Below are 17686 nucleotides of genomic sequence, written 5' to 3'. Positions count from 1 at the left end.
CACCACTCACACTCACCACTCACCCTCACCACTCACTCACTCACCACTCACTCACTCACCCTCACCACTCACACTCACCACTCACCACTCACCCTCACCACTCACCACTCACCCTCACCACTCACTCACCCTCACCACTCACACTCACCACTCACCACTCACCCTCACCACTCACCCTCACCACTCACTCACCACTCACTCACTCACCACTCACTCACTCACTCAGTCAGTCACTCACTCACTCAGCCACCCACTCACTCACCCACTCGCTCACTCAGCCACCCACTCACTCAGCCACTCACTCACTCACCACTCACCCTCACCACTCACACTCACCACTCACTCACTCACCACTCGCTCAGTCAGTCACTCACTCACTCACTCAGCCACCCACTCACTCACCCACTCGCTCACTCAGCCACCCACTCACTCAGCCACTCACTCACCACTCACCCTCACCACTCACCCTCACCACCCTCACCACTCACTCACTCACCACTCACTCACCCTCACCACTCACACTCACCACTCACCCTCACCACTCACCCTCACCATTCACTCACCACTCACACTCACCACTCACCCTCACCACTCACACTCACCACTCACCCTCACCACTCACCCTCACCACTCACACTCACCACTCACTCAGCCACTCACTCACTCACCCACTCACTCACCCACCCACCCACTCACTCACTCACTCACTCACTCACTCACTCACCCACCCACTCACCCACCCACTCACTCACTCACCCACCCACCCACTCACTCACTCACCCACCCACCCACCCACTCACTCACTCACCCACCCACCCACTCACCCACCCACTCACCCACTCACTCACCCACCCACCCACCCACCCACTCACCCACCCACCCACCCACCCACCCACTCACCCACCCACCCACCCACCCACTCACCCACCCACCCACCCACCCACTCACCCACTCACCCACTCACTCACCCACCCACCCACCCACTCACCCACCCACCCACCCACCCACCCACCCACTCACCCACCCACCCACCCACCCACTCACCCACTCACCCACTCACTCACCCACTCACCCACCCACTCACCCACCCACCCACCCACCCCCCCCCCCCCCAGGCACTGCTGATGAGAACCGTGGTGACGACTTGTTGCTGCGTGAACGTCACAACTTCTGGTGGTTCCCTCACATGTGGAGCCACAGCCAGCCCCACCTGCACCACAACCACAGCGCGCTGGTGCAGCAGATGCAGATGAACAGGCAGTTTGCCCTGGTCAGTCGCTCAGTCACTCAGCCAGTCATTCACCCAGTCAGTCACTCAGTCGCTCGCTCGCTCAGTCAGTCGCTCGCTCGCTCGCTCACTCAGTCACTCGCTCACTCATTGAGTCTCGGGGTCTTTGAATGAGTGAGTGAGTGGCTGGGTGAGTGAGTGAGTGAGTGACTGAGTGACTGAGTGAGTGACTGAGTGAGTGAGTGGCTGGGTGAGTGAGTGAGTGAGTGGCTGAGTGAATGAGTGAGTGACTGAGTGAGTAGCTGAGTGACTGAGTGAGTAGCTGAGTGACTGAGTGGAGCCACAGCCAGCCCCACCTGCACCACAACCACAGCGCGCTGGTGCAGTAGATGCAGATGAACAGGCAGTTTGCCCTGGTCAGTCGCTCACTCACCCAGTCACTCACCCAGTCACTCAGTCAGTCGCTCGCTCGCTCAGTCAGTCGCTCGCTCGCTCACTCACTCATTGAGTCTCGGGGTCTTTGAATGAGTGAGTGAGTGGCTGGGTGAGTGACTGAGTGAGTGACTGAGTGAGTGACTGAGTGAGTGAGTGACTGAGTGACTGAGTGAGTGACTGAGTGAGTGAGTGACTGACTGAGTGAGTGAGTGACTGACTGACTGACTGAGTGAGTGACTGACTGACTGACTGACTGAGTGAGTGAGTGACTGACTGAGTGAGTGAGTGAGTGGAGCCACAGCCAGCCCCACCTGCACCACAACCACAGCGCGCTGGTGCAGCAGATGCAGATGAACAGGCAGTTTGCCCTGGTCAGTCGCTCAGTCACTCACTAAGTCAGTCACTCACTCACCCAGTCAGTCAGTCACTCAGTCGCTCGCTCGCTCAGTCAGTCGCTCGCTCGCTCACTTCGCTGAGTCTCTGGGTCTCTGAATGAGTGAGTGAGTGACTGGGTGAGTGACTGAGTGACTGAGTGAGTGACTGAGTGAGTGACTGAGTGAGTGAGTGAGTGGCTGAGTGAGTGAGTGGCTGAGTGACTGACTGAGTGAGTGAGTGAGTGGCTGAGTGAGTGAGTGAGTGAGTGGCTGAGTGAGTGAGTGGCTGAGTGACTGACTGAGTGAGTGAGTGAGTGGCTGAGTGACTGAGTGAGTGAGTGAGTGGAGCCACAGCCAGCCCGACCTGCACCACAACCACAGCGCGCTGGTGCAGCAGATGCAGATGAACAGGCAGTTTGCCCTGGTCAGTCACTCAGTCACTCAGCCAGTCATTCACCCAGTCAGTCACTCAGTCGCTCGCTCGCTCGCTCAGTCAGTCGCTCGCTCACTCAGTCACTCGCTCACTCATTGAGTCTCGGGGTCTTTGAATGAGTGAGTGAGTGGCTGGGTGAGTGAGTGAGTGAGTGACTGAGTGACTGAGTGAGTGACTGAGTGAGTGAGTGGCTGGGTGAGTGAGTGAGTGGCTGAGTGAATGAGTGAGTGACTGAGTGAGTAGCTGAGTGACTGAGTGAGTAGCTGAGTGACTGAGTGGAGCCACAGCCAGCCCCACCTGCACCACAACCACAGCGCGCTGGTGCAGTAGATGCAGATGAACAGGCAGTTTGCCCTGGTCAGTCGCTCACTCACCCAGTCACTCACCCAGTCACTCAGTCAGTCGCTCGCTCGCTCAGTCAGTCGCTCGCTCGCTCACTCACTCATTGAGTCTCGGGGTCTTTGAATGAGTGAGTGAGTGAGTGGCTGGGTGAGTGACTGAGTGACTGAGTGAGTGACTGAGTGAGTGAGTGACTGAGTGAGTGACTGAGTGAGTGACTGAGTGAGTGAGTGAGTGACTGAGTGACTGATTGAGTGGCTGAGTGAATGAGTGAGTGAGTGAGTGAGTGACTGAGTGAGTGACTGAGTGAGTGAGTGAGTGACTGAGTGAGTGAGTGGAGCCACAGCCAGCCCCACCTGCACCACAACCACAGCGCGCTGGTGCAGCAGATGCAGATGAACAGGCAGTTTGCCCTGGTCAGTCACTCAGCCAGTCACTCACTCACCCAGTCAGTCACTCACTCACTCACCCAGTCACTCACTCAGTCGCTCGCTCGCTCACTGAGTCTGTGGGTCTCTGAATGAGTGAGTGAGTGTCTGAGTGAGTGAGTGAGTGAGTGAGTGATTGAGTGAGTCACTGAGTGAGTGACTGACTGAGTGAGTGAGTGGCTGAGTGAGTGGGTGAGTGACTGAGTGAGTGGGTGAGTGACTGAGTGAGTGAGTAGCTGAGTAACTGAGTGAGTAGCTGAGTGAGTAGCTGAGTGAGTGAGTGACTGAGTGAGTGATTGAGTGAGTGACTGTGTGGGTGGTTGATTGAGTGACTGATTGAGAGGCTGACTGAGTGAGTGAGTGACTGAGTGAGTGGCTGAGTGACTGACTGAGTGACTGAGTGAGTGACTGAGTGAGTGAGTGAGTGACTGACTGAGTGAGTGAGTGACTGACTGAGTGAGTGAGTGACTGAGTGAGTGGCTGAGTGACTGACTGAGTGACTGAGTGAGTGACTGAGTGAGTGACTGACTGAGTGACTGACTGACTGAGTGACTGACTGACTGACTGAGTGGCTGACTAACTGAGTGACTGACTGACTGAGTGACTGACTGACTGAGTGACTGACTGACTGAGTGACTGACTGACTGAGTGGCTGACTAACTGAGCGACTGACTAACTGAGTGACTGACTGACTGAGTGACTGACTGACTGAGTGGCTGACTAACTGACTGACTGACTGAGTGTCTCCTCACTCACCACCAGGCTCATGACCTTCCCGTCACACATCGCTACGCCGTGTCTCCTCACCACCCACTCACTCACCCACCCACTCACTCACTCACCCACCCACTCACTCACCCACCCACTCACCCACCCACTCACTCACCCACCCACTCACTCACCCACCCACTCACTCACCCACCCACTCACTCACCCACCCACTCACTCACCTACCCACCCACTCACTCACTCACCCACCCACTCACCCACCCACTCACTCACCCACCCACCCACCCACTCACCCACCCACTCACCCACCCACTCACTCACCCACCCACTCACTCACCCACCCACTCACTCACCCACCCACTCACCCACCCACTAACCCACTCACCCACTCACTCACTCACCCACTCACCCACCCACCCACTCACTCACCCACTCACTCACCCACTCACTCACTCACCCACCCACTCACCCACTCACTCACCCACTCACCCACCCACCCACCCACTCACCCACCCACTCACCCACTCACTCACCCACTCACCCACCCACCCACCCACTCACCCACTCACTCACTCACCCCACCCACTCACTCACCCACCCACCCACTCACTCACTCACCCACCCACCCACCCACCCACTCACCCACCCACCCACTCACTCACCCACTCACCCACTCACCCACTCACCCACCCACCCACCCACCCACTCACCCACCCACCCACTCACCACTCACACTCACCACCCACACACCCACCCACTCACCCACCCACTCACTCACCCACCCACCCACTCACCCACCCACCCACCCACTCACCCACCCACCCACCCACCCACTAACCCACTCACCCACCCACTAACCCACTCACCCACCCACTCACCCACTCACCCACCCACCCACCCACTCACCCACCCACCCACCCACCCACTCACCCACCCACCCACTCACCCACCCACCCACCCACCCACCCACCCACTCACCCACCCACCCACTCACCCACCCACCCACCCACTCACCCACCCACCCACTCACCCACTCACCCACCCACCCACCCACTCACCCACCCACCCTCTCACTCACTGAGTCTCTGAGTCTCTGAATCACTGAGAGAGAAGCTGAGTGACTGAGTGACTGACTGACTGAGTGACTGACTGACTGAGTGGCTGACTAACTGACTGACTGACTGAGTGAGTGACTGACTGACTGACTGAGTGTCTCCTCACTCACCACCAGGCTCATGACCTTCCCGTCACACATCGCTACGCCGTGTCTCCTCACCACCCACCCACTCACCCACCCACTCACTCACTCACCCACCCACTCATTCACCCACCCACTCACCCACCCACCCACCCACTCACTCACCCACCCACTCACCCACCCACTCACTCACTCACCCACCCACTCACTCACCCACCCACTCACCCACCCACCCACCCACTCACTCACCCACCCACTCACCCACCCATTCACTCACCCACTCACCCACTCACCCACTCACCCACCCACCCACTCACCCACCCACCCACTCACCCACCCACTCACCCACCCACCCACCCACCCACCCACCCACCCACTCACCCACCCACCCACTCACCCACCCACCCACTCACCCACTCACCCACCCACCCACTCACCCACCCACCCACCCACTCACCCACCCACCCTCTCACCACAGGCTCACGACCTACCCGTCACACATCGCTACGCGGTCTCTCCCCACCACTCACTCACTCACCCACTCACCCACCCACTCACTCACCCACCCACCCACTCACCCACCCACCCACTCACCCACCCACCCACTCACCCACTCACCCACCCACTCACCCACCCACTCACCCACCCACCCACCCACTCACCCACCCACCCACCCACCCACTCACCCACTCACCCACCCACCCACTCACCCACACACCCACTCACCCACTCACCCACCCACCCACCCACTCACCCACCCACTCACCCACTCACCCACTCACCCACCCACCCACTCACCCACCCACCCACCCACCCACTCACCCACCCACCCACTCACTCACCCACTCACTCACCCACCCACCCACCCACTAACCCACTCACCCACCCACCCACCCACTCACCCACCCACCCACCCACCCACCCACTCACCCACCCACCCACCCACCCACTCACCCACCCACCCACCCACTCACCCACCCACCCACTCACCCACCCACTCACCCACCCACTCACCCACCCACCCACTCACCCACCCTCTCACCACAGGCTCATGACCTTCCCGTCACACATCGCTACGCGGTCTCTCCCCACCACTCCGGTGTGTTCCCGACACACGACCCGCTGTACCGCGCCTGGCGCGACGTGTGGAATGTCGACGTCTCCAGCACCGAGGAGTATCCGCACCTGAGGCCGGCTCGGGGCAGACGCGGGTTCACTCACCTCGGGGTCAGGGTGAGTCACTCAGTCACTCAGTCAGTCACTCAGTCAGTCACTCACTCACTCACTCAGTCACTCAGTCAGTCACTCACTCACTCAGCTACTCACTCAGTCACTCACTCAGTCACTCACTCACTCAGTCACTCAGTTACTCACTCACTCAGTTAGTCACTCACTCAGTCAGTCACTCACTCAGTCACTCACTCAGCCACTCACTCACTCAGTCACTCACTCAGACACTCACTCAGTCACTCGCTCACTCACTCAGCCACTCACTCACTCAGCTAGCTACTCACTCAGTCACTCACTCACTCAGACACTCACTCACTCAGTCACTCACTCAGTCACTCACTCAGTCTATCACTCACTCACTCAGCCACTCACTCACCCACTCACTCACTCAGTCTATCAATCACTCAGGCATTCACTCACTCAGCCACTCACTCACTCAATCACTCATCCACTCACTCACTCACTCAGTCTATCACTCACTCACTCAGCCACTCACTCACTCAGCAACTCACGCACTCAGTCACTCAGCCACTCAGCCACTCACTCACTCAGCCACTCACCCACTCACTCAGCCACTCACTCACTCACTCAGACACTCACTCACTCAGCCACTCACGCACTCAGTCACTCAGCCACTCAGCCACTCACTCACTCAGCCACTCACCCACTCACTCAGCCACTCACTCACTCAGACACTCACTCACTCAGACACTCACGCACTCAGTCACTCAGCCACTCAGCCACTCACTCACTCAGTCACTCACCCACTCACTCAGCCACTCACTCACTCACTCAGACACTCACTCACTCAGACACTCACGCACTCAGTCACTCAGCCACTCAGCCACTCACTCACTCAGCCACTCACCCACTCACTCAGCCACTCACTCACTCACTCAGACACTCACTCACTCAGCCACTCACGCACTCAGTCACTCAGCCACTCAGCCACTCACTCACTCAGTCACTCACCCACTCACTCAGCCACTCACTCACTCAGACACTCACTCACTCAGACACTCACGCACTCAGTCACTCAGCCACTCAGCCACTCACTCACTCAGCCACTCACCCACTCACTCAGCCACTCACTCACTCAGACACTCACTCACTCAGACACTCACGCACTCAGTCACTCAGCCACTCAGCCACTCACTCACTCAGCCACTCACCCACTCACTCAGCCACTCACTCACTCAGACACTCACTCACTCAGACACTCACGCACTCAGTCACTCAGCCACTCAGCCACTCACTCACTCAGCCACTCACCCACTCACTCACTCAGACACTCACTCACTCAGCCACTCACTCACTCAGCCACTCACTCAGTCTGTCTGTGTCTGTGTGTGTGTCTCTACAGGTGCTACCCAGACAAACCTGTGGTCTATTCACTCACTCCATTCGCTCTGTGTCTCTCTGTGTCTCTCTGTGTCTCTGTGTGTGTCTCTGTGTCTCTGTGTGTGTGTCTCTGTGTGTGTGTCTCTGTGTGTGTCTCTGTGTGTCTGTGTGTGTCTCTGTGTCTCTGTGTGTGTCTCTGTGTAGGTGCTACCCAGACAAACCTGTGGTCTCTTCACTCACACCATTCACTCTGTGTGTCTCTGTGTCTCTGTGTGTGTCTCTGTGTGTGTGTCTCTGTGTGTGTCTCTGTGTGTGTCTATCTAGGTGCTACCCGGACAGACGTGTGGTCTCTTCACTCACACCATTCACTCTGTGTGTGTCTCTGTGTCTCTCTGTGTGTGTCTCTGTGTGTGTCTGTGTGTCTATCTAGGTGCTACCCAGACAGACGTGTGGTCTCTTCACTCACACCATTCGCTCTGTGTATGTGTGTGTCTCTGTGTGTGTCTGTGTGTGTGTGTGTGTGTGTCTCTGTGTGTGTCTATCTGTGTGTGTCTCTGTGTCTCTGTGTGTGTCTCTGTGTGTGTGTCTATCTAGGTGCTACCCAGACAGACGTGTGGTCTCTTCACTCACACCATTCACTCTGTGTATGTGTGTGTCTCTGTGTGTGTGTCTCTGTGTGTGTGTGTGTGTCTCTGTGTGTGTCTATCTGTGTGTGTCTCTGTGTCTCTGTGTGTGTGTCTCTGTGTGTGTCTCTGTGTGTGTGTCTATCTAGGTGCTACCCAGACAGACGTGTGGTCTCTTCACTCACACCATTCACTCTGTGTATGTGTGTGTCTGTGTGTGTCTCTGTCTCTGTGTGTGTCTCTGTGTGTGTCTCTGTGTGTGTCTCTGTGTGTGTCTCTGTGTGTGTCTCTGTGTGTGTCTCTGTGTGTGTCTCTGTGTGTGTGTCTATCTAGGTGCTACCCAGACAGACGTGTGGTCTCTTCACTCACACCATTCGCTCTGTGTGTGTCTCTCTGTGTGTGTCTCTGTGTGTGTCTCTGTGTGTGTCTCTGTGTGTGTCTCTGTGTGTGTGTCTCTGTGTGTGTCTGTGTGTCTATCTAGGTACTACCCAGACAGACGTGTGGTCTCTTCACTCACACCATTCGCTCTGTGTGTGTCTCTGTGTGTCTCTCTGTGTGTGTCTCTGTGTGTGTCTCTGTGTGTGTCTATCTGTGTGTGTCTCTGTGTCTCTGTGTGTGTGTCTCTGTGTGTGTCTCTGTGTGTGTGTTTGTGTGTGTGTCTCTGTGTGTGTCTCTGTGTGTGTCTCTGTGTGTGTCTGTGTGTGTGTCTCTGTGTGTGTCTCTGTGTGTGTCTGTGTGTGTGTCTCTGTGTGTGTCTCTGTGTGTGTCTCTGTGTGTGTGTCTCTACAGGTGCTACCCAGACAGACGTGTGGTCTCTTCACTCACACCATTCGCTCTGTGTGTGTCTCTGTGTGTGTCTATCTGTGTGTGTCTCTGTGTGTGTCTCTGTGTGTGTCTCTGTGTGTGTCTCTGTGTGTGTCTGTGTGTCTATCTAGGTGCTACCCAGACAGACGTGTGGTCTCTTCACTCACACCATTCGCTCTGTGTGTGTCTCTGTCTCTGTGTGTGTCTCTGTGTGTGTCTCTGTGTGTGTGTCTCTGTGTGTGTCTCTGTGTGTGTCTCTGTGTGTGTCTCTGTGTGTGTGTCTATCTAGGTGCTACCCAGACAGACGTGTGGTCTCTTCACTCACACCATTCACTCTGTGTATGTGTGTGTCTCTGTGTGTGTCTCTGTGTGTGTGTGTGTCTCTGTGTGTGTCTATCTGTGTGTGTCTCTGTGTCTCTGTGTGTGTGTCTCTGTGTGTGTCTCTGTGTGTGTGTCTATCTAGGTGCTACCCAGACAGACGTGTGGTCTCTTCACTCACACCATTCGCTCTGTGTGTGTCTCTGTGTCTCTGTGTGTGTCTGTGTGTGTGTCTCTGTGTGTGTCTCTGTGTGTGTGTGTGTGTGTCTGTGTGTCTATCTAGGTGCTACCCAGACAGACGTGTGGTCTCTTCACTCACACCATTCGCTCTGTGTGTGTCTCTCTGTGTGTGTCTCTGTGTGTGTCTCTGTGTGTGTCTCTGTGTGTGTCTCTGTGTGTCTCTGTGTGTGTCTCTGTGTGTGTGTCTATCTAGGTGCTACCCAGACAGACGTGTGGTCTCTTCACTCACACCATTCGCTCTGTGTGTGTCTCTGTGTCTCTGTGTGTGTCTGTGTGTGTGTCTCTGTGTGTGTCTCTGTGTGTGTGTGTGTGTGTCTGTGTGTCTATCTAGGTGCTACCCAGACAGACGTGTGGTCTCTTCACTCACACCATTCACTCTGTGTATGTGTGTGTCTCTGTGTGTGTGTCTCTGTGTGTGTCTCTGTGTGTGTCTCTGTGTGTGTCTCTGTGTGTGTCTCTGTGTGTGTCTCTGTGTGTGTGTCTATCTAGGTGCTACCCAGACAGACGTGTGGTCTCTTCACTCACACCATTCGCTCTGTGTGTGTCTCTGTGTGTGTCTCTGTGTGTGTCTCTGTGTGTGTCTCTGTGTGTGTCTCTGTGTGTGTCTCTGTGTGTGTGTCTATCTAGGTGCTACCCAGACAGACGTGTGGTCTCTTCACTCACACCATTCACTCTGTGTGTGTCTCTGTGTGTCTCTGTGTGTGTGTCTCTGTGTGTGTCTCTGTGTGTGTCTGTGTGTCTATCTAGGTGCTACCCAGACAGACGTGTGGTCTCTTCACTCACACCATTCACTCTGTGTATGTGTGTGTCTCTGTGTGTGTGTCTCTGTGTGTGTCTCTGTGTGTGTCTGTGTGTCTATCTAGGTGCTACCCAGACAGACGTGTGGTCTCTTCACTCACACCATTCACTCTGTGTATGTGTGTGTCTCTGTGTGTGTGTCTCTGTGTGTGTCTCTGTGTGTGTCTGTGTGTCTATCTAGGTGCTACCCAGACAGATGTGTGGTCTCTTCACTCACACCATTCACTCTGTGTATGTGTGTGTCTCTGTGTGTGTGTCTCTGTGTGTGTCTCTGTGTGTGTCTGTGTGTCTATCTAGGTGCTACCCAGACAGACGTGTGGTCTCTTCACTCACACCATTCACTCTGTGTATGTGTGTGTCTCTGTGTGTGTGTCTCTGTGTGTGTCTCTGTGTGTGTCTGTGTGTCTATCTAGGTGCTACCCAGACAGACGTGTGGTCTCTTCACTCACACCATTCACTCTGTGTATGTGTGTGTCTCTGTGTGTGTGTCTCTGTGTGTGTCTCTGTGTGTGTCTGTGTGTCTATCTAGGTGCTACCCAGACAGACGTGTGGTCTCTTCACTCACACCATTCGCTACGCCGACTTTCCCGGAGGGCCCATCGAGTTGGAACGCAGCATCCACGGCGGGGAGCTCTTCACCACAATACTGCTCACCCCCGTCAGTCGCTAACTAGCACACCAACTAGCTAACTAGCACACCAACTAGCTAACTAGCACACCAACTAGCTAACTAGCACACTAACTAGCACACTAACTAGCTAACTAGCACACTAACTAGCTAACTAGCACACTAACTAGCTAACTAGCACACTAACTAGTTAACTAGCACACTAACTAGCACACTAACTAGTTAACTAGCACACTAACTAGCTAACTAGCACACTAACTAGCACACTAACTAGCACACTAACTAGTTAACTAGTACACTAACTAGTTAACTAGTACACTAACTAGCACACTAACTAGCACACTAACTAGTTAACTAGCACACTAACTAGTTAACTAGTACACTAACTAGCACACCAACTAGCTAACTAGCACACCAACTAGCTAACTAGCACACTAACTAGTTAACTAGCACACTAACTAGTTAACTAGTACACTAACTAGCACACTAACTAGCACACTAACTAGTTAACTAGCACACTAACTAGTTAACTAGTACACTAACTAGCACACTAACTAGCACACTAACTAGTTAACTAGCACACCAACTAGCTAACTAGCACACCAACTAGCTAACTAGCACACTAACTAGTTAACTAGCACACTAACTAGCTAACTAGTACACTAACTAGCACACTAACTAGCACACTAACTAGTTAACTAGTACACTAACTAGCACACCAACTAGCTAACTAGCACACCAACTAGCTAACTAGCACACTAACTAGCACACTAACTAGCACACTAACTAGTTAACTAGTACACTAACTAGCACACTAACTAGCACACTAACTAGCACACTAACTAGCACACTAACTAGTTAACTAGTACACTAACTAGCACACTAACTAGTACACTAACTAGCACACTAACTAGCACACTAACTAGTTAACTAGTACACTAACTAGCACACTAACTAGCACACTAACTAGTTAACTAGTACACTAACTAGCACACTAACTAGCACACTAACTAGCACACTAACTAGCACACTAACTAGTTAACTAGTACACTAACTAGCACACTAACTAGCACACTAACTAGTACACTAACTAGCACACTAACTAGTACACTAACTAGTACACTAACTAGTACACTAACTAGCACACTAGTACACTAACTAGTACACTAACTAGCACACTAACTAGTACACTAACTAGCACACTAACTAGCACACTAACTAGTACACTAACTAGCACACTAACTAGTTAACTAGTACACTAACTAGCACACTAACTAGTACACTAACTAGTACACTAACTAGCACACTAACTAGTACACTAACTAGCACACTAACTAGCACACTAACTAGCACACTAACTAGCACACTAACTAGTTAACTAGTACACTAACTAGCACACTAACTAGCACACTAACTAGTTAACTAGTACACTAACTAGCACACTAACTAGCACACTAACTAGTACACTAACTAGTACACTAACTAGTTAACTAGCACACTAACTAGCACACTAACTAGCACACTAACTAGTACACTAACTAGTACACTAACTAGTTAACTAGTACACTAACTAGTACACTAACTAGCACACTAACTAGCACACTAACTAGCACACTAACTAGCTAACTAGCACACTAACTAGCACACTAACTAGCTAACTAGCACACTAACTAGTTAACTAGTACACTAACTAGCACACTAACTAGCACACTAACTAGTTAACTAGCACACTAACTAGCACACTAACTAGCACACTAACTAGCACACTAACTAGCACACTAACTAGCACACTAACTAGTTAACTAGTACACTAACTAGTTAACTAGCACACTAACTAGTACACTAACTAGCACACTAACTAGTTAACTAGTACACTAACTAGCACACTAACTAGCACACTAACTAGTTAACTAGTACACTAACTAGCACACTAACTAGTACACTAACTAGCACACTAACTAGTACACTAACTAGTTAACTAGCACACTAACTAGTACACTAACTAGTACACTAACTAGTACACTAACTAGCACACTAACTAGCACACTAACTAGCACACTAACTAGTTAACTAGTACACTAACTAGCACACTAACTAGTACACTAACTAGCACACTAACTAGTACACTAACTAGCTAACTAGCACACTAACTAGTACACTAACTAGCACACTAACTAGTACACTAACTAGTTAACTAGCACACTAACTAGTACACTAGCTAGCACACTAACTAGTACACTAACTAGCACACTAACTAGTACACTAACTAGTTAACTAGCACACTAACTAGTACACTAACTAGCACACTAACTAGTACACTAACTAGCTAACTACCACACTAACTAGTTAACTAGCACACTAACTAGTTAACTAGCACACTAACTAGTACACTAACTAGTACACTAACTAGCACACTAACTAGCACACTAACTAGTTAACTAGCACACTAACTAGTACACTAACTAGCACACTAACTAGCACACTAACTAGTTAACTAGCACACTAACTAGCACACTAACTAGCACACTAACTAGTTAACTAGCACACTAACTAGTACACTAACTAGCACACTAACTAGCACACTAACTAGTTAACTAGCACACTAACTAGCTAACTAGCACACTAACTAGCTAACTAGCACACTAACTAGCACACTAACTAGTTAACTAGTACACTAACTAGCACACTAACTAGTACACTAACTAGTTAACTAGTACACTAACTAGTACACTAACTAGTACACTAACTAGTTAACTAGTACACTAACTAGTTAACTAGCACACTAACTAGTACACTAACTAGTACACTAACTAGTTAACTAGCACACTAACTAGTTAACTAGCACACTAACTAGTACACTAACTAGTTAACTAGCACACTAACTAGTTAACTAGCACACTAACTAGTACACTAACTAGCACACTAACTAGCACACTAACTAGCACACTAACTAGCACACTAACTAGTACACTAACTAGCACACTAGCTAGTTAACTAGCACACTAACTAGTTAACTAGCACACTAACTAGCACACTAACTAGTTAACTAGTACACTAACTAGCACACTAACTAGTACACTAACTAGTTAACTAGTACACTAACTAGCACACTAACTAGCACACTAACTAGTACACTAACTAGTTAACTAGCACACTAACTAGTTAACTAGCACACTAACTAGTACACTAACTAGTACACTAACTAGCACACTAACTAGCACACTAACTAGTTAACTAGCACACTAACTAGTACACTAACTAGCACACTAACTAGCACACTAACTAGTTAACTAGCACACTAACTAGCACACTAACTAGCACACTAACTAGTTAACTAGCACACTAACTAGTACACTAACTAGCACACTAACTAGCACACTAACTAGTTAACTAGCACACTAACTAGTACACTAACTAGCACACTAACTAGTTAACTAGCACACTAACTAGCTAACTAGCACACTAACTAGCTAACTAGCACACTAACTAGTACACTAACTAGTTAACTAGTACACTAACTAGTACACTAACTAGTTAACTAGCACACTAACTAGTTAACTAGCACACTAACTAGCACACTAACTAGCACACTAACTAGTTAACTAGTACACTAACTAGTTAACTAGCACACTAACTAGTACACTAACTAGTTAACTAGCACACTAACTAGTTAACTAGCACACTAACTAGTACACTAACTAGTACACTAACTAGCACACTAACTAGTTAACTAGTACACTAACTAGTACACTAACTAGCACACTAACTAGTTAACTAGTACACTAACTAGCACACTAACTAGCACACTAACTAGCACACTAACTAGCACACTAACTAGCTAACTAGTACACTAACTAGCACACTAACTAGTTAACTAGCACACTAACTAGTACACTAACTAGCACACTAACTAGTTAACTAGTACACTAACTAGCACACTAACTAGTTAACTAGCACACTAACTAGTTAACTAGTACACTAACTAGTACACTAACTAGTTAACTAGCACACTAACTAGTTAACTAGTACACTAACTAGCACACTAACTAGCACACTAACTAGCACACTAACTAGCACACTAACTAGCTAACTAGTACACTAACTAGCACACTAACTAGTTAACTAGCACACTAACTAGTACACTAACTAGTACACTAACTAGTTAACTAGCACACTAACTAGTACACTAACTAGTACACTAACTAGTTAACTAGTACACTAACTAGCACACTAACTAGTTAACTAGCACACTAACTAGCACACTAACTAGTTAACTAGCACACTAACTAGCACACTAACTAGTTAACTAGTACACTAACTAGTTAACTAGTACACTAACTAGCTAACTAGCACACTAACTAGCACACTAACTAGTTAACTAGCACACTAACTAGCACACTAACTAGTTAACTAGTACACTAACTAGTTAACTAGCACACTAACTAGCTAACTAGCACACTAACTAGCACACTAACTAGTACACTAACTAGTACACTAACTAGTACACTAACTAGTTAACTAGTACACTAACTAGCACACTAACTAGCACACTAACTAGTTAACTAGCACACTAACTAGCACACTAACTAGTTAACTAGTACACTAACTAGTACACTAACTAGTACACTAACTAGTACACTAACTAGCACACTAACTAGTTAACTAGCACACTAACTAGCACACTAACTAGTTAACTAGTACACTAACTAGCACACTAACTAGCACACTAACTAGTTAACTAGCACACTAACTAGCACACTAACTAGTACACTAACTAGTACACTAACTAGTACACTAACTAGTACACTAACTAGCACACTAACTAGTTAACTAGTACACTAACTAGTACACTAACTAGTACACTAACTAGCACACTAACTAGTTAACTAGTACACTAACTAGTACACTAACTAGCACACTAACTAGTTAACTAGTACACTAACTAGTTAACTAGTACACTAACTAGTACACTAACTAGTTAACTAGTACACTAACTAGTACACTAACTAGTACACTAACTAGTACACTAACTAGCACACTAACTAGTTAACTAGTACACTAACTAGTTAACTAGTACACTAACTAGTTAACTAGTACACTAACTAGCACACTAACTAGCTAACTAGTACACTAACTAGTTAACTAGTACACTAACTAGTTAACTAGTACACTAACTAGCACACTAACTAGTTAACTAGTACACTAACTAGTTAACTAGTACACTAACTAGTTAACTAGTACACTAACTAGCACACTAACTAGTTAACTAGTACACTAACTAGTACACTAACTAGTTAACTAGCACACTAACTAGCTAACTAGCACACTAACTAGTTAACTAGCACACTAACTAGTTAACTAGCACACTAACTAGTTAACTAGCACACTAACTAGTTAACTAGCACACTAACTAGTTAACTAGCACACTAACTAGTTAACTAGCACACTAACTAGTTAACTAGCACACTAACTAGTTAACTAGCACACTAACTAGTTAACTAGCACACTAACTAGTTAACTAGCACACTAACTAGTTAACTAGCACACTAACTAGCTAACTAGCACACTAACTAGTTAACTAGCACACTAACTAGCTAACTAGTACACTAACTAGTTAACTAGCACACTAACTAGCTAACTAGCACACTAACTAGTTAACTAGCACACTAACTAGCTAACTAGTACACTAACTAGCTAACTAGCACACTAACTAGTTAACTAGCACACTAACTAGCTAACTAGTACACTAACTGCACACTAACTAGTTAACTAGCACACTAACTAGTTAACTAGCACACTAACTAGTTAACTAGTACACTAACTAGCACACTAACTAGCACACTAACTAGTACACTAACTAGCACACCAACTAGTTAACTAGCACACTAACTAGTTAACTAGCACACTAACTAGTTAACTAGTACACTAACTAGTTAACTAGTACACTAACTAGCTAACTAGCACACTAACTAGTACACTAACTAGTTAACTAGCACACTAACTAGTTAACTAGCACACTAACTAGTTAACTAGCACACTAACTAGTTAACTAGTACACTAACTAGCTAACTAGCACACTAACTAGTTAACTAGCACACTAACTAGTTAACTAGCACACTAACTAGTACACTAACTAGTTAACTAGCACACTAACTAGTTAACTAGTACACTAACTAGTTAACTAGCACACTAACTAGTTAACTAGCACACTAACTAGCTAACTAGCACACTAACTAGTTAACTAGCACACTAACTAGCACACTAACTAGCTAACTAGTACACTAACTAGCACACTAACTAGCACACTAACTAGCACACTAACTAATTAATTAGTACACTAACTAGTACACTAACTAGCTAACTAGCACACTAACTAGTTAACTAGCACACTAACTAGTACACTAACTAGTTAACTAGCACACTAACTAGTTAACTAGCACACTAACTAGTTAACTAGTACACTAACTAGTTAACTAGTACACTAACTAGCTAACTAGCACACTAACTAGTTAACTAGCACACTAACTAGTTAACTAGCAC

At 48.7% G+C, this 17686-nt stretch overlaps 1 protein-coding gene across 1 annotated transcript in view; it reads left to right on the top strand.

Annotated features, from left to right (window-relative positions):
• Positions 1 to 1113: 1113 nt before the first annotated feature.
• LOC144955728 (bifunctional heparan sulfate N-deacetylase/N-sulfotransferase 2-like) overlaps positions 1114 to 17686 on the top strand; it is a 34167-nt gene continuing 17594 nt past the window's right edge. The window contains exons 1-3 of the mRNA XM_078885870.1: positions 1114 to 1270; positions 6212 to 6397; positions 11048 to 11176. Of these exons, the coding sequence (XP_078741996.1) occupies positions 1187 to 1270; positions 6212 to 6397; positions 11048 to 11176 (399 nt within the window). The 5' untranslated portion in view covers positions 1114 to 1186. The remainder of the gene's footprint in view (positions 1271 to 6211; positions 6398 to 11047; positions 11177 to 17686) is intronic.

This window comes from Lampetra fluviatilis, unplaced genomic scaffold (genome assembly GCF_964198595.1).
Source record: "Lampetra fluviatilis unplaced genomic scaffold, kcLamFluv1.1 SCAFFOLD_868, whole genome shotgun sequence".
In the NCBI taxonomy this organism is placed as follows: domain Eukaryota; kingdom Metazoa; phylum Chordata; class Hyperoartia; order Petromyzontiformes; family Petromyzontidae; genus Lampetra; species Lampetra fluviatilis.
The sequence above is the reverse complement of the archived record's forward strand: the minus strand, read 5'-3'. Positions and strand labels throughout refer to the sequence as shown.